Source organism: Muntiacus reevesi, chromosome 12 (assembly GCF_963930625.1).
Source record: "Muntiacus reevesi chromosome 12, mMunRee1.1, whole genome shotgun sequence".
Lineage (NCBI taxonomy): Eukaryota > Metazoa > Chordata > Mammalia > Artiodactyla > Cervidae > Muntiacus > Muntiacus reevesi.
The window spans coordinates 36,701,334-36,726,536 of NC_089260.1; the positions used below are offsets into that span (position 1 = coordinate 36,701,334).

Genomic DNA, 25,203 nt, shown 5'->3' on the forward strand with positions numbered 1-25,203 from the left:
AATTCATATTCATGATGGTTATGCCATAATAGAATCAATTTGGAAGAAAAACTCCTTTGAGTCCTGGAATATTTTAAAAGCAGAGAAGCAGTTAACTGCCATCCATCCCTTCGCCTTACCTGTAATGTATTTCCTTACACACATGGAAAAGAAAAAATTGTCATGAGCCAAACAGGTAGACAAACATCCTTCATTTTTGCTACACATATAACAGCCCCAAACATTTTGATAAATGGACAGAATTAAGTGAAGATGGATTTCCCCGGTGGTGCTAGTGGTAAAGAATTTGTCTGCTAATGCAGGAGATGCAAGAGACGTGGGTTTGATCCCTGGGTCAGGAAGATCCCCTGGAGAAGGAAATGGCAGCCCACTCCAGTATTCTTGCCTGGGAAATCCCATGGACAGAGGAGCCTGAAGGGCTATGGTCCATGGGGTCACAAAGAGTGGGACATGACTGCACTGAGCACATACACATCACATCAAGTGAAGATGGTATTCTTGATAATAAAGGCTACCATTCTGAATGCTTACAAGAGGACAGGCTCGGTGCTAAACGTGAAACCATTTAAATGACACAAACTTGCATTGAACCATTTAAATTCCACAAAAACACTGGTAGGAAGATACTAGAGTTAAATAAGGCTCAAAGAATCTGAGTCACCTACCCAAGATCAGGCAGATAGTGGCAGAATCAGGATGGTCATCAAACTAAGCAGATTGAACCAGAATAAATCAAACCAAAAGGTTTTCACTGCAAAATAAGATTCATAGCTATGCCAATCATTCAGGATTTTCATTTAAAATCCTCTTTATCTGGACTTCAGTCATAAGTCAGTTTTATTATTGGAACATATTAGGTTGTTGAGATGCATACAGAAAATATGGGGATTTTATAAAGACGGTGCGTACTAAGTTGTCTCTGTCGTGTCTGACTCTGCAATGCCGTGGACTGTAGACTGCAAGGCTCCTCTGTCCACGGGATTTCCATGGCCAGAGGAGCAATAATACTCCAGGTAATAATACTGGAGTGAGTTGCCATGTCCTTCTCCAGGGGATCTTCCCAACCCAGGAATCAAACCCACGTCTCTTATGTCTCCTGCATTGGCACCAGTGCCACCTGAGAAACCTTTATAAAGACTACATTAAAGCATAAACTGTTGGTGGCTGATTTTCTTTCCTGAGTTTTCTAACTATAAAGCATTTTCTTGCAAACTGTGATCTTCTCTAATTATAGCTTAGTGTATTATGTTATTTGCAAAGAGAAGCTTTGAACATATTGCGGATGTTGATATGCTGGATAAGATGGCTAATAACAACTCAGCCATCTTTCTTAAAAGACATGAATGTGCTGTCATTAGCATCATACTCATATTGTTTTCAGCAAATAGCAATCAATAAGACCCATTAGCGAGACCCGGCAAGTCAATAGCAAGATCTACAAAATATTGATTTCATTATATGAGGAGCTGTGAGAGAGAAGCAACCACATCCAAGCTTTTTAAGCTGGTTCAGTCAGCAGGGGCATTTTGTAGGCAACTCACCATCGTAAGTATAGATGTTGATGTTGCGAGGTTCCGGGTAGAAGCAAGAGCAGATCAAGGACAGCATGGACAGTTCCTTCATTTTTTCCTTGTAGGCTGAAACAAACAGCTCAAGATTAGCATGTCTCATTTCCTGAATTTCTTCTGAATGCTTCATTTCACCTGAGTAATTGTTATAGACTCTTGTAGAATGAAAGTTGGCAGGGACTCTCTTTCACAAATTCGATGGAAACAGAACTCTGGGGTGCATATTTCTTATTAGAGAGGACATAAAATGCAAATTACTGCAGGTTAGGTAAGAAGTTAGGGGAAGGGAGCTAGAGAAAGAAAGGAAGGTAGAAGGAATTGAGATACAGCAAGGTAGGAGGGAGAGACAGGAAAGATACGGAGGGAACGGAAACAGACAAAATGGACAGATAGGTTCATTCTATACACGTGTGCACAGGTCTGTTGTATGTAAGTCAGTTTCAGGAGGTGTGCTTTGTTAAATCTGAATGGCGACATATTCATTTGGGAAGAGGCAGAGAACTCATCAGGACAAGTGTTAAGCAAATACATCTTCCAGGGACCAGTGTGCTGTCTTCTCTTCATCCCCAAGTGCAGTTTCATTTATCTCTCTTTCCACATAACAACAAACCTGGACCGGATATCTGATAAGGATCTCCCTTCCTCTCTGCACACTCAGTTCGGATGCCAAGCAGCTACAGGGATTCGAACCTCCTTCCTCCTTAATCCCTCCCAACCCTTATTTCATTTTTCCCTTTTCCTCTCAAGAAGCCTCCTGCCTAGGTGACTGTGGGGACCTCTTATCACTGCTGGCCATCACTGAGACAACAGACGGGGATAAGGAGGTGGGATTCTCTAAACTTTGTTGATTCTTAATTCTCAAGAGTAATCAATTAAGGGAAATGAAAGAAGAATCATAGAGAGATTTTGGTCACTAACTCATGCGAACGTATAAACAGATGGTGAGGTCCTAACATATTGAACCTCACAGGGACCTAGTGCCTCTTGGCAGGATCTTCTGATGGTTATGCATCCCATGGGAGAGGAGTGCCTTGGGAAGGTGAGAACTCGCAGAAAACTGTTTGGGCATTATTGCCAGGTGCATCTGTGGTTAGCCAGAAGGAAATAGATTCAATATCTGGATGCTTTAGAAGTACACAAATTTAGGTTGGGAAGGTTCTAAGAGGTCATTTAGTCAACTGTCCACCCACCTTACCATCAATTTTGCAAATGAAATGGACCACAGAGGCTGAAGTCATATATGACTAGTGACCATGTTGGGGTCTTGATAAAATGTAGTAAATCAAGGTCTTAAAATTGCTAAGAGGATTCTAGCTCTACTTTCAAGATGAGCTTTAGTGTGTTAAGAGGGCTGGACATGCTTGTGAAATTGTCCAGGCAAGAATACTGGGGTGGGTAGCCATTCCCTTCTCTGGGGGATCTCCCCAAACCAGGGGTTGAACCTGGATCTCCTGCATTGCAGGTGATTCTTTACCATCTGAGTCACTAGGGAAGCCCTGTGAACTGCATACAAAGGTCAAATATTGCCATATTGCATATGGCTCAACCTAACACACCTTGAGCCTCTCTCTAAAAGAACCTCCCTCCCTATTTAGCTTATTTCTTTAAAATAAGCAACACAATTTGCCTTGTACCAAAACAGCTCTGCTAATACCCATTCTCAGAGATTTTATTGAATGCCTTTGGAATTTTAGAAGGCTGAAACTATATTTCTTTGTCTTATGTGTCTATTTAGTTAATAAAATTATGTCCCTTATAAAGGTTCAAGCCAATCTTCACAAGGATGTCCAGCGTGAATCACAATATCACATGAGAACATTCTCAGGTTCAATGCGTGTAATTCCATGAGCTGATTAAAACCAAATAGCAAAGCTTTGTAGCTTGTAAGTCTTTTAGTAAGAGGATGCCATATGGTATCTGAAATACTTTGCAAAATTAAGCATGTATTAGAAGCACATATTAAAGATATCAACCTTATTAAGGAAGGACAATCCAAAACCAAAATAAAAGATATTTTGTCTAGGAAAGGGAACCCTCCTTCATTGTTGGTGGGGATGTAAACTAGAGCAGCCACTGTGGAAAACAGTATGTATGGAGTTTCCTTAGGAAAAAAAAAAAAGAACTACTATATGATCCAGCAATCCCTCTCCTGGGCATATATTTGGAAAAGATGAAAACTCTAATTGGAAAGATATATGCCTCCCAAAGTTCATAGCCGCACTATTCATAATAGCCAAGGCATAGAAACAACCCAAGTTCTCATCAACTATATATATATATTACATTATTCTGATAATATATATTATATATATAATAAAAAAGAATGATATATTGCCATTTTCTGCAACATAGATGGACCAAGAGAGTATCAAACTAAGTCAGAGAAAGACAAATATTATATGATATCACTTATATGCGGAACTTAAAAAATAATACAAATGAATCTATATACAAAACAGAAACAGTCTCATAGGCATAGAAAACAAATTCACGGTTACCAGAGTGGAAAGGAATTGGGGGCAGGGGTAAATTATAAGTATGGGATTAACAGGTACAAACTACTACACATAAGATAGACAGGCAACAAGGCTTTACTGAATGGCACAGGGAACAGTATTCAATATATTGTAATAAACTATAATGGAAAGTAATGTGAAAAAAATATAATGGAATCACATTGTTGTATACCCGAAACTAACACAATATTGTAAATCAACTATACTTCAATTAAAAAAAAGACTTTCCTTCTTACAGCGGTAACAGATTAAAGGTGTAGAAGAAAAAGATTTTCTGCAAAAGAAAATACTCCTCACCATCAGTCCTTAGTTCCTTGGAAATGCAGTTCACTAATTTTCAGGAAGGTCACTCACTGCTCTAATTGTACTTGATATGGGTGTACACGTTGTCAGGAACCAACACGTTTGGCGCCCATGTGTAATGTATAACTGACTGATAGAAACACTTGTTCTTTCTTCTCTGAGGTGGTCTGGGGACAGCCCCAGTTTGTGGGTGATTTCTTTCTTAGCATCCTTCTTTTTCACTGGGGTATAGTAGCTTTAAAATGTTGCTAGTTTCTGCTGTAAAATTAAGTGAATCAGCTATATCTATACAGATATCCCCTCCCTTTTGGTCCTCCCTCCCTCCCCCATCTAGGTCATCACAGAGCACCGATGAGCTCTCTGCTGTATATAGTAGGTTCCCACTAGCTATCTGTTTTACACATGACAGTGCACTTTGATTATTTCTAAAAGTCAGGACCTGTGACTCTATATGGCATGATTGACTCTGTCTAGCAGTAGATATGGCGTAGAGTTTCACTCCTATAGTTGCTCTGAATCCTGCTGCTGCTAAGTCGCTTCAGTCATGTCTGACTCTGGGCGACCCCATAGACGGCAGCCCACCAGGCTCCCCTGTCCCTGGGATTCTCCAGGCAAGATCACTGGAGTGGGTTGCCATTTCCTCTTCCAATGCGTGAAAGTGAAAAGTGAAAGTGAAGTCACTCAGTCGTGTCCAACTCTTTGCGAACCCATGGACTGCAGCCCACCAGACCTCTCCGTCCCTGGGATTTTCCAGGCAAGAGTACTGGAGTGGGTTGCCATTGCCTTCTCTGTTCTGAATCCTAGGGAATCCCTTAAAGCCAGTTGAAACCACAACCCAAGCAAATTCTGATGGTTGCCAAGTAGCAAAGGCAGACTGTGAAGGGTCTCTTCCTCCCTGGCTCCATTACCCACTTTCCCCCAGGTGACACTGCCCTTTCTAATCCTCTCCTCTCATCTACATCCTTCCCAAGATCTGAATCTCAACTCAGATCCCTGCTCCTCACTGTTTCCCTCTCTCAGGGCTGCTATCCACATTGATCTCCTATTATCCTTAGTAGGCTGTGATACCTAATCTTTATTATATTGTTCTACTTGATTATATACTGCTTAGGCTCCTTCACTGGAAGGACTGATGCTAAAGCTGAAGCTCCAGTACTTTGGCCACCTGATGCAAAAAGCCGACTCATTGGAAAAGACCCTGATGCTGGGAAAGATTGAAGGCAGGAGAATGGGGTGGTAGAGAATGAGATAAAGATAGCATCTCTGACTCAGTGGACATAATTAGAGCAAACTCTGGGCTTTCCAGGTGGTGCTAGTGGTAAATAACCTGCCTACCAATGCAGGAGACATAAAAGACACTGGGTTTGATCCCTGGGTCAGAGAGATCCCCTCAGGGAGGAAATGGCAACCCATTCCAGTATCTTTGCCTGGAGAATCCCTTGGACAGAGGAACCTGGTGGGCTATAGTCCATGGGGTTGCAAAGAGTCAGAGATGACTTAGCAACTGAACAAGACTCCTTCATTACTACTTTTGATGTGTACTTTTTGTTTACTAAACTAAGCTCTTTAAAGGCAAATGCTGCATCTTACTCATTTATAAACTAATTTACAGCATAGTCCTGAATGGAACAGAAGGCAGTTGCTTTGTGAATCATTGTTGGCTATTTTGTTCATTGATTTTGAATGTCTCTCAATTAAAAAGTGTTTATGGTTACTATCCATGGTCAACAGTTTCTGTGAAGCATTATGAAATTACAAAGAGATATAATGTATGTGTCCTCATTCTTAAGGAGCTTTCAAGTCAGGGAAGTGAAGTATACAGATGTAAAAAGCGATAGTGTGAAACTCAACGTGTTATTTGCTCAGTCATATCTAACTCTTTGCGACCCCATGGACTGTAGCCCACCAGGCTCCTCTGTCCATGGAATTCTCTAGACAAGAATACTGGAGTGGGTTGCCATTCCCTTTTCCAGGGGATCTTCCCAACCCAGGGATCGAACCCTGGTCTTCTTCATTGCAGGCAGATTCTTTTAACATGTGAGCCACCAGGGAAGCTAAAAAGTGATAGAAACACATGCAAAATAAGCTAAGTGTCAAATAGAGGCACAGATGAATCGTACTAGAAATTCAAAAGAACCTCCAAGTCCTGGGTTTGTGGAGAGGGTGGTCAGGAATGACATTTTAGTTAGAGTTGCCGGATTTAAAGCAAATAAAAATACCAACATCTAGTTAAGTTTTAATCCAAATATTGCATGGGACATACTGAAAGCCATTCTATGCTTTTCTGAAATTCAACTTTAACTGATTATCTTGTATTTTATTGGGTTCACCAAAAAGCTTATTTGGGTTTTTTTTATAACAAGTTCCCAAATGAACTTTTTGACCAATTCAATGTATGGCGGCCAGAGCCAAATGGACTGTAACTGTAAGCCTGAGTAGAGAAGACGGAAGCAAAGAAGAGAGAAGGCAAATTTATTATTGTTGACATGGAAATGGTCTTCTAAAGAGACCATATGGAAAACTTTCATGGGTGGAACAGTGAGCTCACTTAAGTATGAATGAGTCAGCTCATTCCAGGGAGCATCTTTCACTTCCTAATCTTTGTGAATGGCATCTCAAAGACTCTGCCACAAAGGGGTGTTAGAAGCTGTGCCCTCATAGGAAGTCTTCTTTGAGGTCAGTTGTGTGCCAGGATTTTCGGTAAGATGTTTTGAATTTTTGCTCATGTAAAAGGACGGTTGTGACTTAAAACATTATATTTAAACAAACATGAATATATACTAAAATGTTAGTGTTTTAAGAATTTTAAATGTGTAAATTTAAAAGAAATTTGAACGTGAGAGTTTGATCCCGCCCTTAGGGATATTTACTTCTCTTGTGGCTCAGACGGTAAAGCTCTCCTTAGACTGATTTGGCCATTTTATTGCGGAAAGACACAAGGAGACGCACTGAATAAAGTTAAGAAACAAGTCTGTCTGCAATGCAGGAGACTTGGGTTCGATCCCTGGATCAGGAAGATTCCCCGGAGAAGGAAATGGCAACTCACTCCAGTACTTTTGCCGAGAAAATTCCATGGACGGAGGAGCCTGGTGCAGGCTACTGTCCATGGGGTCGCACAGAGTTGGACACGACTAAGCGACTTCACTTTTACTTTAGGAATATTTATGTGAGAAAGTTTGAGAAGCACAGAGTTGGCATTGGTTTGATTTTCGGTTAAGTCCTGGTTTGCCTGTATCACCCTGGTTAAAGCCCATTAATGACATCCTCTTTCACGGTTGGAAAATTTGTCTGTTACAAGTCATCCTAGCAATAGGCAGCCGTTGAACATTTTGAAAGTGGAATCACCTGATAAAAGGCTCTTCTTAGATCTATTTGGCCATTTTTTTCAGGAAAGACACCAGGAGACACATTGAATAAAGTTAAGAAACAACTGAATCAAGTTCAGTAGAGAATGCAGTGTGACTTTGGGAAATGGTAATGCAGAGGAACTGAACTGAACTGAATGCAGAGGAAAAGGAAAGAGAAGATGCGAGGGATTTTATGAAAGGTGAATTGATAGAAATTTGGAGTCAAGGGTAGATGGAAGAGGGTGAGAAAGCCTCATGGCTGGGTAGCCAAGGGAAGCTTTCCAGAGAAAGTGTTGCTAAAACTGAGTCCAGTAAGATAAGTTGGCTTTGCAGAAAACAGACCATGGGTTGAAGTACTGAAATATATATAATTTGGGTAAACTTTTTTATTACCAATAAAACAAATCCCAAGCAAGTGCAAATGCTATTAGAAACATGTTATTAAGATTTCACTATTGAAATTTCACCCTTTGAATTGACAATCATTTCCTTCATTGGTTTTTGGAAGTCAGCATATATTAATCTTTTCGCTATGCTCAACACCAAACAGAGTGTGCATGCTTGTAAGGATGTGGGCGGAGGCAGGTAATTCCATATAATAGTTTTCATTGTTGGCTGCATTTGCTATTAACTATTAATGTTTTCAAGTAAGTGTATTTCTCTAGTAAATTCATTTAAAATTCAACCCACAAGATGTATAATGATTTTATAGCAATATCCACTTAACCTAATGGTGTATGAACACATAGTTTTTCCATTTTTTCCAAGTGGCTACAATGAACTCTGAATAACAGCAATGTGTATGGTAAGTCGCTCCAGTCATGTCTGACTCTTTCTGACCCCATGGACTGCAGCCTGCTGACTCTTCTGTCCATGGGATTTCCCAGGCAAGAATACTGGAATGGGTTGCCATTTCCTTCTCCAGGGGATCTTCCTGACCCAGGGATCAAACCTGGGTCTCCCGCATTGCAGGGAGATTCTTTACCATCTGAGCCACCAGGGAAGCAGATGGTAAAGAATCTGCCTGCAATGCAGGAGACCTGGGTTCAATCCCTGGGTTGGGAACACATAACATTTATATTATATATGTATAAAATTGTTTCTCCCATTCTTCTAAATATATATCAGACTCTAGCCCTTTGCTTAAACTTTCAAATACATCTTAATTTTATACATATTGTGTTTCAACAAGAAAATGATGTATATTATTCATGGCAATATACTGCATTGCTTTTGAAAGGTCCAAATAATTAAAAATGAGTTTTTAAAAAACATTCAGTTTTGCATTTCACCTGGCTTGTGTGGGAGTGGCCATCAATATGACTTCTCATACTCACTTTGTTATTTGACTTGGAATCAGCAGTATCACAAAAATATTATTTGCTTACTCATTCTGAGAAAAATTTTATTTGACTCCTCAGTTTTGGCTAAAGCTGAGTGTAAAAAAAAGTGATATGTATTAGACTTTCTATTAACACATGATAGCCAGCTATGGAATGCTCTGGAAGTATCATTTTATACTATTTTGGGAGGAAATACTTCATCATCGCTGAATGGGCTGCTTGTGTGTGTCCCCACAGGACAGTGTTCTCAACATCTGTGTGAGCAGACATTCAGGGCATTGACCACTTGGCTATGGACTTGTGTTTCAGGGGCCCTGACGAAGGAAGCTCAGGGTCTGTTAGCACCTTCCTTTCTCATGTTTTTCCTGTGATCATCTTAGTCCAGCAGAGGGTTTTTGTTTTTTTTTTTTGCAAGTCCTAAAATACACAACTTGGAGTCAACCTAGATTTCTTCTTTTGAAAGGTCTCTAGGCAGAAAGTAATAAAGGGCCAAGGTAGATGATATACAGAATGTAGGATACAGTTCCCTAGCACTGGTTTCACAGCAAGCATATTTGTATTGGTTTCTAAGAGATTTCATTGACATTTGAAGCTTTCCAATTTGTTACATATAAACAGTAAATTAAAAGCACTTCTTTCTTTGGGGGAAAGAAGCCTAGCATTTCCAGGTAGGGGAATCTTTAGAGTCTGGACAATGGGGGTGACAGTTGAGGATATTCTTGGTAATACTCTGGGTGCTGGTGACACAGTTTCAACGACACAAAGGGAGAAACAAGGTCCTCGGCTAATCAGTTCTAAAAAGACTCAAGATTTATACCCACAATCATTAAACACTGAACCCACACTCTACCACTGATCTCCTAACTGTCTTCTTCTCTAGCCCTCCTGTTTTCTAAGTCTTCAAATAGGTGAGAATCAGTTAGCTATAAGCTCTTTTTTTTGATGCTTTATTCATGTCATAAATTAAGCTCGTGCTGCTCACTTTAACTTGATTTTAATTATATCGTGTGTGTGTGTGTTGCATTTGGTAGTCTGATTGTTTTGGGGTCTTAGAATCTCAGATCAGATTATTTTCTAAAACTCAAATTTATCATCCCATTTAGAAATACTTTCAAGAGCCCCATCACTGATTTTCCTCTTGAAGGATGAAATGCATGAAAATGACTTTATTTAAAACATTTGCATACTATATTGGCTTCTATTTGGGCCCTAAAAAAACTTTGCTTGATGAATACATAATTGAGAACTTAACATTTACATGAAAAAGAAATCTCAGATTTTTCAAGATCTATTTTAACATCCCAGAAGATCTCTGATATGAGGTAATGTTCTAGATATTTCTGCCATGATGATGTAATGCTAATTGGTTTAGAATAAATATGGATTCAGCTGGTATTTATTCCATGCACATCTCCCCATAAGAATTATGATCTCCTAAGCTATAATAGCCACAGAGGTTTTGAAAGGTTAATATTTTGATCAGCCAAAGCAGCATATTTTTTTTCTGTAGGAATAGATATAAAATCAAATCAAGGGACATTTAAGAAGGTCAAAGCTGTACAACCCATCACTGGATTTTACAGAAGCATATGAGACTCTTAAATTTCAATTCCATTGGTAACTGGTCAAACAGTTTTAACAAGGAAAAGAAACTGGGTGACCTGATTCAGTCCCTGGGGTCAAAACTGTAATAAAAGCAGTAAATTGTATCAACTTGGAACTTTACCTTACTCTTACATGCAAGTCAAACATCTGCTGAGTTTAATGAGAATTTAACCATGCAGGGTGCTATTCTTTTATCTTCTCCCGTGATGAAAGAAATTCTTGTAGTCTTACATGGAGACCAAACTACACTGTGGTTTACACAAGGGTAATGGAAGCACTTTATTTTGTCTGCAAGTCAAGATTTTATTACCAAACCTAATTTTAAGTATCAAAGGATATATTTTTCTTAAGTCTTCAGCAGTAGTCACAAGCCTAGGATGATAGCTAAATTGGTTGGGACTACAATGAGAGAAAACCAGAGTGAAAGAACAGAGTCTGTTCATGTGACTGAGTGAAGTTTTCATAGAGCAATGGGTTTTTTTCTCCCTTTTTTCCTCCTCTTCCCTGTGGTCTCCTAAACCAGAAAGTGTTAGTTGCTCAGCTGTGTCTGACTCTTTGCAACCCCATGGACTGTAACCCACCAGGCTCCACTGTCCATGGACTTCTCCAGGCAAGAATATTGGAGTGCTTTGCCACACCCCTCCGCAGGGGATCTTCCTGTTCCATGGGTCAAACCTGGGTGTCCTGCATTGCAGGCAGATTCTTTACCATCTGAGAACCAGGGAAGGGCCCTTCAGGGGCTGCCATGATGTTCTCTGCATTGTGTCTCCAAAATGGCTAAATGTGACACCCAGCTCATTTAAATCTTGTCCTATTACTTTTAAACTTTTGACTGAGAGTAGAAAAATACTTTGTACCCATTCTTAATTCAGCAAAACTCATACTTATTATGCAGACTGACTATGGTATAAATTCTAGAATCAAAAATATTGTGTCATCAATGAGAAGGATATTGCTTTCTTTATTCTTTTTGTTGTAACATGTAGCCTTTCTCTAGAAAATAAGCTCTGGGTTCCCCTTCCCATGGATTTTAGAATTAAGTCTGACTATGATTCATGTTTCTGAATTGCAAAAGGAAGTATAAAACTGCATATATGGTGAATTTCCTATTATATTCTCAGTCCAAGCAAGAACTTTCAGAAATGAAAAATGCAAGACTTTTCTGACAAGTGAGAAACAAAAAAAACTAATATAAGATTCACATAACTGTATCTCACTTAATAGGCCAGTTGACTTTTCTCTTGAATTGATCAGTGGTTTAGATGCTGAAGATACAATGAATTCAAAGGGAGTCCTCTCTGTCATTACAAGATGGAGGTGCCTATCTTCAGGTAATGAAATATGTTAATTTATACAGAACATTAAGAAGAAAACAATTTTATTAAGCAGGGATTCTGCAGTAATTTGTGCGGCAATTCCTATTAGTTGCGTGTGTGTGTATGTGTGTGTGTGTGTATGTGTGTGCTCAGTTGCTTCAGCCATGTCTGACTCTTTGCGACGTTATGGACTATAGCCTGCTAGGCTCCCCTTCCCATGGGATTCTCCAGGCAAGAATACTGGAGTAGATTACCATGAGCCACCTGGGAAGTCCCCTGTTAGTTATATCCTGATTTAATTCCTCTACCAATCTGAAAATTTGCTAGAAGTTGAAAGCATAGTTCTTGAAGTTTTCACACAAACCTCTACTCCCTTGGAACGGTGGAATGTTTCTATGCATTTGAAGAGTTCCATGTTGTTGTTTTAGTTCTGAACGGATCTTAAAAAATCCTTACTACTTGTAATAGTTACTAGCATCAACTGAGAATAAAAGAAGCATTTAACTTACTGGTATTGTTAAATACTACTTAATAAGTTTCCATTGACTAGAATTCCTATCTGGGTAGTATACAAACTGTATAGCAGTCTCCTAAAATTTTTCTTCAGAAATGAATGGTATATAAATGATTAATAGACAATATTTCAGGAAAAGGCCAAAAAAAAGCCTCATATAGGAGCCGGTATTTTGCTTGCTTCTCAAAACCTAAGGAGAATTCTAGAGTCTCAATGTATGTAACATTTACTCACTAGTGCTCTAAAAGTTGGATTTTCAAAGCAATTTTCTCAGAGTTCTAGTCATCCATTCAAAAACTGTGTATTAAATGCCTAGGTAACTGGAGGAGGGAACAAAACCTGAGCAGTCAGGTAAATTTCTTCCCCTCAGTGAAAACAAATCTTGTGACCTTGCTAGTCACACTTAAGTAATATGTCCTACAGTCATTTTGTGTCATAGAGAATAGAACAAACAAATATATATTTAAAGAAAAACAGAAAATAGACACATCATCAAAATTTAGAATTCCTACCAATATTAAAAGGCAATAACTGAGTGATACTCTTCTTGAATATCTCTGGGAATGGATGAAAGTATCAGAGCATTTGAAATGAATGTGAAGTCTCTTAATGGTACAGCTTCCACTGAGTGATTACCTTCAGCATCCATTTTCGAGGCAGCCAAACAGTATGGAAGGAATTTTGAGGTTAACCTAATATGCCATGGAAATTGCTTTCTGTTTTGAAAATCAAATGCTACTTCCTCAAGCTTGATCATGTAAAGACTCATTTTCTGAAATAGGATTCTTTCCATCATATACTTGAACTTATGTAAGTATAATTTTCTGCAAGGGATGAAAAGCAATATAAAAAGCAAATAAGTAAAATGTCAGAAGCTTCTGAATTCCCCAGTCAATTTTGGGTCATGACTGTTACAAGCAAGATCAAAATATAAAAGGCAACGTGGCCCAAGAGAAGTTTTCTAAGTTTTCTTTCTTTCACATCTTTTTGTTTCTTCTGGAAATAAAAGCTCTTCTAAGAAATGGTCATTTTCAGTGGCACAAAAATTTTATATGCCTATACTAAGATAACTGTAGCTTTGTTAAGTTATTGTTCTTTGCATGAAAAAATATCCTTTTGCCTTTTTTTTTTTTTTTTTGGTAATAAAGCAAATGGCTACAGAAAGGCTAAAGATACTGAAATTTGGGTTTTGATTATTTGAAATAAGCAATATATGTCACGAAAAGTCCAGAAATGTTTAAAAACTAACTGTGTTCTCTTAAGGGTGGATTTCACAACACATTTAACCTATAAGATACAAATAAAAATAACTGAGTTATCAGGAGAGTTTGTTCATACTTTGAGGAAATATATTATTACTGAGGAAATAATGTAACAAAACATTATTATGTTCTGGCTATGCATTGTTTTTCTGCTTCTATGAAATCTGGTTGACTTGAATTGGTGAGCACTATTTCTCAAAAACTTACTTTAAGATCATCAACATAAATATTATTAGGTCTGCATTTTGCTTAATGCAATTGGAATCACTAGCCACAGCATCTCAGAACTGGAAGGAAGAGCAGAACTTTGAAGTGGTCTCAGAACTTAAGATTTTTATGTTAAGACTTTGGAAAAGCTATTTAATTTCTCTGGACTTTTTTTTTTCCTTCTCATTGATAGTTAGTATTCCCAAGCTCTGGAATTGTATGATTCTACAAATTTAGCAATTTTGTCTTTAAATGGATTAGCTTTCTCATTACCTGCTGATTCATTCTTTTATGTTTTCTCCACTAAGGGTTTCCATTATCTACCTTCTTTTAAACAAATTATTTTAAGATATTACATTTTTAAAGAAAAGGAAAACTTTCTCTTCATATTTTTGCTTTGTAATTTTTCCTCTTACCAAAACTTCATATTTAATAATAAATATTTACATGATAGGCACAAAAAGTTATATATAATGTGATTCATAAAGCTACTCATGGTTTGAATTTCAAATTGTCTAACTATTTGAGCAAACAACTTTACCCCATGCTACATGGAAGATCAATTTTTGGCTTTAAATCTGTATCTATTTTCACAATGAGGCAGACTAGGTGATGCATAAAATGTAAGGTTTTGGATGCCATCTGGAGTTCTTCTTGAGTTCATAATACTCATTCCTAAGATATGAGAAAGATTACATATCATTATAACTGGTTGAGTGAGATCAGAATAAACTAGCATCTTATTTTCTTTATGTAGCAAGTAGCCCTTGACTTGGTCATAAACATTCCTAATTAAAAACCTGAAGGCAAAATGGTATCAAGTTTTTGACCTGTATAAATAAATATGAATTGAAATTTGGCATAATAAATTGTTGATATTATTTTAAAAATCACAGCTTGGTAATACATAATACTTAGAGGCACAATATGGGATTTCCTTTATGTTCTGTTTTCTCTAGATTTGTTCAGCCTAAACACATTCATAAAAAAGTGTACTTGTGGTTTGGGATATTATTCACAAGTTCAAAGAAGTGTCCGAGTAATAATATATAGAGCAGGACAGAGGATCTGAATACTAGGTTAAGGTGAAAACTCAGAAATGGCTCTAATGGTTGTGACTTCTGAAACACAGGAGGGACTCAAAATTGATGGTTTCCATTGCAAAGGGCTTTGAGTCTCTTCTCCTTTCAAAGCCACAGGCATATTCCTGGCTTGTTTCATAAAGCTTAGCCATTATTCCTCTACTGTTGTGTTTGCTGTTAATCATTTCTTCCCAATAGTATTTAAGGTTTGAGGGTGAGAGACGGTGTCTTATTTAATGTGTGTATACAGAGTTGTGTGAAGCAGTTGCGCTCAATTGCTCAGTTGTGTCCGACTCTTTTGCAAGTCTACGGACTGTAGCCCGCTAGGCTCCTCTGTCCTTGGGACTTTCCAGGCAAGAATACTGGAGTGGGTTGCCATTTCCTTCTCCAGGGATGTGCCAGTTAGTGTTCTATAAATGCTAACCTTTTGGTGGCTGAGCAGGGAGGAGCTGCCACCAGCTGCAAATGACACCAGCCTTTCCCCCCACTGTTTCCCTGTTCCCCCCCCACCCCATCTCTCTGTGGCTCAGCTGGCTTCCCCACAGAGAAGAGGTGAAGAGTGGGGGATTAAGAGCCCAGATGTTGGACCCAGACTGAGCTCATTGATTCTCTCCAGTAAATTGACTAACTTCCTTTTATGCTACAGACAGGAATTGCTGTGCTTTGCAGTGGCCTGCTTCTGTCACTTGGCCCTTATCCCACAGCTGTAACTATGGCGATAGTTTCAAATGGTGCTAGTTAGTAACACAATAATTGCTCAGTTTCCAGGCAAAATTTAAGCAACCCGCTCAGCCTGTCTTTCATGTCAGCTTCACAGCTGGTAATCACATCCCTCTATGTAAGGAGAAAAAAAGAGGTAGGTAAATGTTTCCTCTGCATTCATTTATGGTTCTGTTGCTTTTCTGGGCTTCTCCGGTGGCTCAGTTGGTAAAGAATCTGCCTGCAATGCAGAAGACCCTGGTTCGATCCCGGGGCTGGGAAGATCCCCTGGAGAAGAGAATGGCAACCCACTCCAGTATTCTGGTCTGGAGAACTGACTGCCAGGCTCCACTCCACGGGATTTTCCAGGCAAGAATACTGGAGTGGGTTGCCATTTCCTTCTCCAGGGGATCTTCCCGACCCAGGGATTGAACCTGAGTCTCCTGCATTACAGGCAGACTCTTTACCAGCTGAGCCACCAGAGAAGCCCATAATACTGACTAAAGATGAATAAATATTACCTTGGCATAATAGAAAAAATATGATTAAGAACTCAAGACTTATGCTCTAGTTCAGGATCTATCCAACTTTAACAAATTTATTAAACCTTCTAAATATGAGTTAATCCAAAAATGGGGGTAGGATAGGATATCACTGTAGATTGAATTAAATGACGTTTCGTGAAACCGAAGTGCTAACTAGTACAAGATATTGCTATAAAGATTAATCTTCTCTAACTTGTTCTTTATTTTTTGACTTTTGAAGTCCTGCAGAGTGTGGCTATAGTGAAATGCTGTGGCACCTTTCTTCTTGTAATTCTGAGACTTCTCTTCATCCTTATCTCATAATTACTGAACACAGATGGAGCCCCTGCTGTATCCAAGGGAGGCTGTAGGCTGTGTTGCCCACACAGGTTCCAGGGTCATATTGATTTGTTTCAAATCCTAGCCCAAGCACCTACCAGCTGTGGGTGACTTGCCCTCCCTCCCTTGCTCACCTGTGAAATGGGGATGGTAATAATCTTAAGGTATTTGGCACAGTTTCGCTACACTCAGCCCACTAAATACTCAATGCACATTAGCCAACAGTATTATTACTGCCAGCCGCGAGGGTGCGGTAGGGGAGATGAGGTACAGGAAATGAGGTTCTGGCCTAAAAGAAACCCTTAGTATAGTTGCATATAAGACAAATAATGTCTGTAGCAAAACACGAAGTCAACAACCACTCTTGGCAAGGCAGTTGGAGCAAATAGAGAGAACTTGAGACCTGAAAGCTGCCTCTGCCCTGAACAATGTGTGTGACTTCCACAAAGTTACAGAACTTTCTGTGGCTTCTTTCCTTCCTTGTCAAGCGGGGATAATGAAACCTGTTTAAAAGTTGTCATAAAAATGAAATAGGAAAAAGGGCAGAGGGGTATGTGACGTGTCACTGGTTTCTGCATAGTAGGGAGACAATAAATGACAAGGAATATGACAACCACAAAAAGGTGCTACCAGTCAGTATGTGGCTAATTGCCAAGCGCATTGCTAGATGGTAAACCTGTCGAGTTCACAGGAAGAAAGATCAAGGAGAGCTAGATGTGAAATTGATTTGCAAAGCCTGCTTACTTCTTTTTGTTTCTAGGAGACCAAAATCTTTTTCAGAAGCAGTTCTGAGAAATCTTATTTGACTTAGCTGACTGGTCCTTATTCCATGTATTCAATAGCGTTCACTTCTAAAATTTATCAAAAGTGATAAAATGTTGGCTACTTGTTCTCAGCAGCAGCAGTAGTAGGCATTTATTCTTTTCAGCCATGTAAGCAAGTCATAAAATTCATTGCTCTCTCCCAATTTATATATTTTTCTGCAGTTCTTTTACTGACAATGAAAGTGTGTGGGTGCGTAAGTCACTCAGTCATGTCCAGCTCTTTGCAACACCATGGATTGAAGCCTGCCAGGCTCATCTGTCCATGGAACTCTCCAGGCAAGAATACTGGAATCTGCTGCCATTTCCTTCTTCAGGGGATCTACACCACCCAGAGATTGAATCCATGCCTCTTGAATTGCAGGCAGATTCTTTACCATCTGAGCCACCAGGGAAACCCCAACACACACACAGCAGCAAAAATGGGTATGTGTTTATGCTTTTCAGCTCTGCAAGTAGGTCATAAAATTCACTGTTCTCTCCCAAGTTACATTTTTCTGTGACTCTTCTCTTGCATATGTTGGAATGTAGCTTCCTGCAACTCAAAACCAATACAGACTGCTACTGTGTATGCTTAAAAAATTCATTTTAAGAAAAATTACAGCAGATGGAATCCAATTCTTTCAAAGCCGCTTAATTCAATATTTCTTCAATGTCAATGCTGAGCTTATAAAAAATTTTCATCCTAGATACTGAATTGCATTTTCTTTTATTTGTTCTACTACTAAGCTCCTTTTAAAACCAAGTGTTCTGTTAATGGAAGAGATGTAGGTCTTTTCTCTGTACTTTCGTGTTTTGGTTAGGCATTTGGAACTTTGACTTTTTAAGGTGAGAGAAGATCTACATTTTCTTTACAGCCGAACTTTTCTACTCAGTGTAATATATTATGACCTCACGAGTGTTTAAATTGTATTGATGCTTTCATATAAAGCTCCTCCTTTGTCATTATTTCTTGTTTATGAGAAGGTAGGAGTATATTTTATCACCTGCATTTTATGGCCTATAAATGTGAACAATATGGGTTATTTTTATATGTATATGGTAATCATCAACAGTATCTAATTTGTAAAAGGACTATACTACACTTGTAAGTGTAAACATATTTCTATTAATATGCCTGCAACTATGTCATAAATATAATTTCAGGTTTATGTACCATATATTTATATGAATTGATGGTTTGGAGGCAAAACAAAATAGTGCCCCTTTAAGTCAGTAGTCAATTATGATCCCTTAAGTCTCTGTAACATCAGATGTCAGATGAATGCTAATCTTACTTATTTATCTTAATTATTTAAATAATAATATTTCACTAATATTTTACAATGTTTTACTGATCAGTACTTGGAAAGCTACTGATTGGAAAGGCATTATTTTCATGAATGACTTGGAGAACAATACCAAACTGTACATTTCTGTATCTTTTTCCCTACCAGTTATCTAAGGAGTATTCTGTTTTTACTGCTTGGCTCTAATTATTTTTGTTGTGCTTATTTACTAATGGGTGGAGAGTAGGAAGGTTAAATTGGTCCAGATAAGAAATATTTGGTTATTCCTGAAAGAAAATATCTAGCTGAAGGATGGGTGTTGAAAATGGAAGAGAGCAGGAGAGTTCCAGGTAGGGAGGAAATTGAAGAAACAGGAAAGAGAGATTATGAAACAGTCAAGTGATGTCAGATTTGGATAAAATTGATGGGCTGATAAGATTTTAAGAACAAGAGACTCTGTGTGTGTGTGTGGAATGTGATATAATTTCCCCCAAAACTGATAGGCTAATAACCTTTTTAAGAACAAGAGACTGCTCTCCCAGAAAATTCAGTGAAGACTTCTACATTTTAATGCTTCTAGAATCAGTTTTTATTTCTGTTGAATATGATATTTTATGTTGACGAGCCTTACTAGGTAGTCAAGAGGGTTAGTTTTATTGATGCTATATGTATATTTGAAGGAAGATGAGATATGAAATATAACAGGGAAACATGAGATGAGAAATAAATTCAAAAGAAATGGATTGGATTGGCCAAAAAGTTTGCTCAGGTTTTCTCTAACATCTTATGGGAAAACCTGAATGAGCTTTTTGGCCAACCCAATACTTTTGATTCTGGCATTTCCTGGAATGAATTTATCTTAGAGATATATGATATTGGCATCTGTTTCATAAATATTGTTATCAGTTCTCCCTCTACCACAAAGAATTATTGAGTAATGATCATTTCCTAAATTCCAAGTAATTCTAGTAGATTTGTTATTATATGTAAAATTTACAAAGTAAAAGAATTTAGTTGTTTAAATTAATATTTTTGTTTACTGTTTTCATCATCCATTTAAGGTGTCAGGGAAGGGGATTATTATTTGGATTGTGAAGTCAAAGTCACATAGTCATGTCCAATTCTTTGCAACCCCGTGGACTGTAGCCTGCCAGGCTCCTCTGTCCATGGAATTCTCCAGGCAAGAATGCTGGAATGGGTAGCCATTCCCTTCTCTAGGGGATCAAATCCAGGTCTTTAGCATTGCAGGCAGATTCTTTACTGCCTGGGAAAGCCACCAGGGAAGCCTGTGGTGGATCTGGATTATGAAGTGCTTAATATTGAATTGTTTGCTTAATCCTCTCAGCAACCATGTGATTTTCTAAAAATCAAAGTATAGTTGATTTCCAACACTGCAATAGTTTCGGGTGTACAGTATAGGGGTTTAGTATTTTTTCATATTATACTCCATTACAGTTTATAAGATAATGGCTGTAATTCCTTGTACTATACAGTATATCCTTGTTGCTTACCTATTTTACACATAGTCGTTTGTAACTGTTCATCCCACACCCCTCATTTGTCCCTCCACTCTCCCCTTTCTCCTTTGGTGACCATGAGCTTGCCTTCTATGTCTGTGAGTTTGTTTCTGTTTTGCATATACACAAAAAATATCATTTATCATTTGTACTGTTTTTAGATTCCACATATAACTGATATCATACAGTATTTGCCTTTTTCTGTCTGACAACAACTGTGTAATTTAGTGGTATTATTTTTCCCTGAGATATATTGTGTGATATAATTGAGAAAATGGCAGTATAGAGATGATAATTCACTCAAGGATTATCAGATAGTGAATAGATGGGGCAAGATTTAAAACTATGTCCATCTAACCCCCATATCCACTTCTGATCTGCCAGAGGTGTCTTAACAGTCTTTGGGTGTATCTCTGTGCTTCCTAATTGATGGTCTTAGTGTATCATGTACTGTCTTGTAATAATATTGCAGGGTAGTATAGTAAAATCGTTAAAATGGTGGACACTTCTATTTATAGTTATAAGCTAGTATTACTGGTTATTTTTTTTTTTTTTGTATGTTCAGGGGTCTGTTTTCTTTAAAAGACTAAATTCTCCAATGGTGAGGACCATGATTATTTATATTTTCACAACACCTAGCATAGGTTTCAGAATGGAGTGGGTGCTTGAATCTATTTTAATTAATGCCATTAACCATTAATAACTTTAGACTAAAGGCAAACCCACTCAATACCTGCCTTTCTTCACTTGTGCATATTTCATTACTGGACAGGAGAAAGTGCTAAACTTTATTAGCTTATTTAATCATATATTATCATAACATATCTTATATAGATGTAATATATATGATATACATCATAGATATCATATCTAATTTAATTCTACCTAATACATATAATATTAAGATATACAATGTATATTAGATATCTACATCTTTTTTTGAAGTATAATTGACTTTAATATTATATTAATGTCAGGTGAACAACATATTGATTCAATATTTTTACACATTATAAAATGATTCCCACAATAAGTTTAGTTACCATCTGTCATCATGTATAACAAAGTTATTACAATATTATTGACTATATTACCTATGCTGTACATTATATCCTTGTGCCTTATTTATTTTATAACTGAAAATTTGTACTTAATGTTTCTCACCTATTTTGCCCAATCCTGCACCCCCTCACCTATCTATGAATTTCTATTTTGTTTTGTAGATTTCATATATCAGTAAAATCATATACAGGTCTAATAAAGATGTGTATTTTTACTAGACCTGTGTTCTAATAAAGAGTTATGTATATAAAGGTCTAATAAAGATATATACATATCTTTATTATACATATATAAATATGTATAATAAAGATATGTATATTATATATGCCATATATATATGTTATATATACTATTACATATATAATGCAATGTGTTCTGGTTCTGTCTCTAAAACTTATCACATGTAAACTTGCTTAAGTAAATTTTTTGAGCATTTTTAAACAGAGTAACCTGTATATTATGCTCATTTCATAGGGACTATTTGCAAGTTAAAAAGGATGGAGTTTGTGAATATCTTCTGAGAACCACAAGGTCCCATACTGCTGGTCATGCTAATTCTTCTTTTGAACATTTTCAATATTCTATGTTTATCTGCTTCTTTTTTTAATTCTAAAAGGAAAAAGTAGGTCAGAAGTAGAATGAACAGATGATTTTTAAAGTGACAGGAGTCTGGGATCATGTAACCTGGGCATCAAAAGACTAGAATCAACTCGTGATGTTTCACGTGTTTGAACAACTACAGTGAGAGGGATGCTAACCGACACTGCTCAGATAAAGCTGAGACTTAAATGACAGTAGACATTAGCGTATTAGGGAGAAAAAGAACCACGGAGTAGTCAAGACAAGTCTGAAAGTTCTGAAGCAGGGTTCCAAGGCAGCTGCATAGCCTGCCTCCAATGGCTTGACATGATCGGTGCCCCTCCCCGTTAGAGTCTAGAACTGTTGAGAAGTAACATCTTGATATGATATTCTCATCTTCTCATCTCAGTTCTGAAACAGTCAGTACTTTATAGATTGAACTTTATCATGTGAGTTAGGCTTCTATTTACTAGAAAGCCCAAACTGAAAGACTGTTATTAGGCTTAAATGTAATCAGTTTTGTTCAGTGGAACAAAACTGGCTCCATTATTGTTGCTGTTAAAGGGAAAAAAAATCTTCCAAGATAGGGAGTAGAATGAAAATCTAACCTTTAAAATACCTTCTTGTACAAGTATTTGTGGAACTAAGTCTAGATGAATTTCATCAAATTCTTTTTATACTGATATAGACATACAACCAAAAGATTGACAGATTCATATCACTGATGATTTATTATTATACTAAGTACTTGTGCTAACGAATGATAAACAATCTGACATCCAGAGAACAATTATTCTGGAAGAATAACTGCTAAATAAGCATTCTTATAGCCACCACTTTACAATTTAAAAAATCAATTCCAGAAAGCATTACATTTAATGTACTATACAAGAACTATAATTATCTATTTTTGGTCACAAAAACAAATTTTTGGAATCTTATAATTTTTCAAAGTATTAAATATTTTAAACTGGAGGTCAACAAAATTACAAATGAGAAAAACCTTAAAATTTTGGTTATGGTTTTATGGTATAGTGTGTGGCTTCTTTTCTTAAGTACAATTCCTCTAGAAGCTATATTTCCAGATGACTAGCAAATTGATTGCTGAGATGCATTAATTAACCTTTACATTCACATAAAAGTGTTTTGCAAGAACAAATGAACACAAATTGTTATCTTTAATCACGACTAATAAAAATGGGCTATATAAACACAGATTTTACTACTGCAAATGTCTCCTTGACAAATGACAGGACCTGATTTTTTTATTAAAAGATAATTAAAAATGTTTCACAGGGGATTCAGAACCTTCTCACATCATTCCTGCCTGCCTGCCTGCTTTTGAGATAACAGGATGGAGAAGTCTTCAAGTAATGTCTAATGGTTATACTAAATGTGGATACCATTGCTGTATCTCTCTTTTAGCTCTAGACTTATTTTATAAAACAAAATATTAAAATTATACATCTAGGGCCTATGGAGACAGCTGAGAGTCCATTTGAAATGTGTCAACCAGGATGATACTGATTAGGTTAAGATTCTTTTTTTCCAGAAAAAAATCATTGTGTCCACATGAGAGGTCCCCGCTGGGCTCTTAGCTGAGCCTTCAGAAAGCCGATGGTTTCATATGTTCCAGCCCCCACGGTCTCATAGCTCTCTTCCTCCAAAAGCCTGAATCATGGCAATTACTGTAATAAGCCCCAGGCCAGCTATTATAATGAGTCATTAATTTGAAGGTGTTTCATCTTCAAGGTGCTTCTATGCTCAGAAAGGATGAGACCATTGGGCCTGTTAAACAAAATGGCGGTATCACTGGTTCAAACCCCATGATGAGAAAACCTCTGACATGTAAGGTTACTCATTAAAGATGAAGATTCTGGAGCCTGAACACCTGGGTTCGAATTCCAGGTCTGAGTAACTACGTGACCTTGGGAAAGTCATTCCTCTTCTCTGGGCCTCGGTTTCCTCATCTGTAATGGTACTGACTTTTGAGGATGCCTGGATAGTGAAATGTGTGAAGTGCATAGTGTCCAGCATGTTATATACGTAAGGATGAAATCAATAGACTAAAGTAATTTCTTATAGACACTCTGAAATTTACTTTTTTGCCAGAAGAATGACTCTTGAAAACAACCAGCATCATAGGAGAACTATTGATTGAAGGACCAAGCAGGAAGCTTTTTTGGCTCAGCTTTCAAGGGCCACTAGCTTAGATTTTTTTGTTATGTCTTGATGAATTACAACATACAGCTATCAAGACTGCTAGGATTAAATGTTTAAAACACGTATTACTTTAATAATGCTGTCTTCTTCCTTTTGAAATGTACTAGGAGTTGCAAAAATTGAAAGTTTCCTCGATTTTGAGGGACCCTAAAATGACAGGAGGAACAAAGGAAAGGATAACCTTGAGGCTTACTCCAATTTCATGGAGAAAAACAGTGTATTGTACTATATCTCTGGTCAGCTTTATTTTGAGACCATGTTTTTAATGCCCTATTTGGGAAATAGTAAAGCTATAATCTGAGATATTTCATGCATGGTATCATTTCTATGCATAGTATTTCATGCAGAGTATCAGGGTAGCATTTCCAGAGATGTGGTCATGTTTGCATGGTCAGCAATCCACTGTGTAGGAGGATTGACATAGGGTATCTTTGATGATATTCCTTGATGGCACATTTCTTTACCTCTAGGTCACCTTTTTAGGAAGTCAGTATTTAGTAACAAAAGTCCCTTACTAGTTTACATAGGCAGATAACACACACATAATTTGTTTTCAAATATCTATCCATACTCAAAAGATTATTAATAATTTGCTAATATGGTATCCAGGAAGAAATGCTCTTAGATGATTTGGTAAGTGATAAATGCAGCTGTATTGAGAGACAATTTTAGTGCTGCTAGATCCTCTTTGTTAATTTGTTTAGTGTGTGGAGTACTGACAATGAATTAGTCAAGGTGGTAAATGGGGTTACAGACTTTTGCACAACATTCCACAAGTGAAAGGTTCTGAATTGACATTTTTTTCCTGCATATTGTTTTGGGAATGACAGGAATGAGCATTATTGATTTGTCATCCTTCTTAACTGTACCACAAGTCACATTTCATTCTTATACACACAGAGGTACATACACATGCACAAATTCTTATTTCCACATTCTCCTGAAGGTCTTCTGCTGAGTCCTGCAATCCGAATATATTTTAAAAGTCCAATTAAAAGAAAATGATGGCACAGAACACATAACTCCCAGAGGAATAAAATCCCTAAGTGTATGAGATTGGAGGTGAAATATTTTGTAAAGATTGCCATAGACTTGAAAATGTTAGGAC

The 25,203-nt window shown here is 37.5% G+C and overlaps 1 protein-coding gene across 1 annotated transcript in view; it reads right to left on the reverse strand.

Annotated features, from left to right (window-relative positions):
- The window catches only part of STMN2 (stathmin 2), a 55,812-nt gene that overhangs the window by 25,146 nt on the left and 5,463 nt on the right, over nucleotides 1-25,203 (reverse strand). Inside the window, exon 2 of the mRNA XM_065903005.1 lies at nucleotides 1,542-1,637. Within this exon, the coding sequence (XP_065759077.1) occupies nucleotides 1,542-1,637 (96 nt within the window). The remainder of the gene's footprint in view (nucleotides 1-1,541; nucleotides 1,638-25,203) is intronic.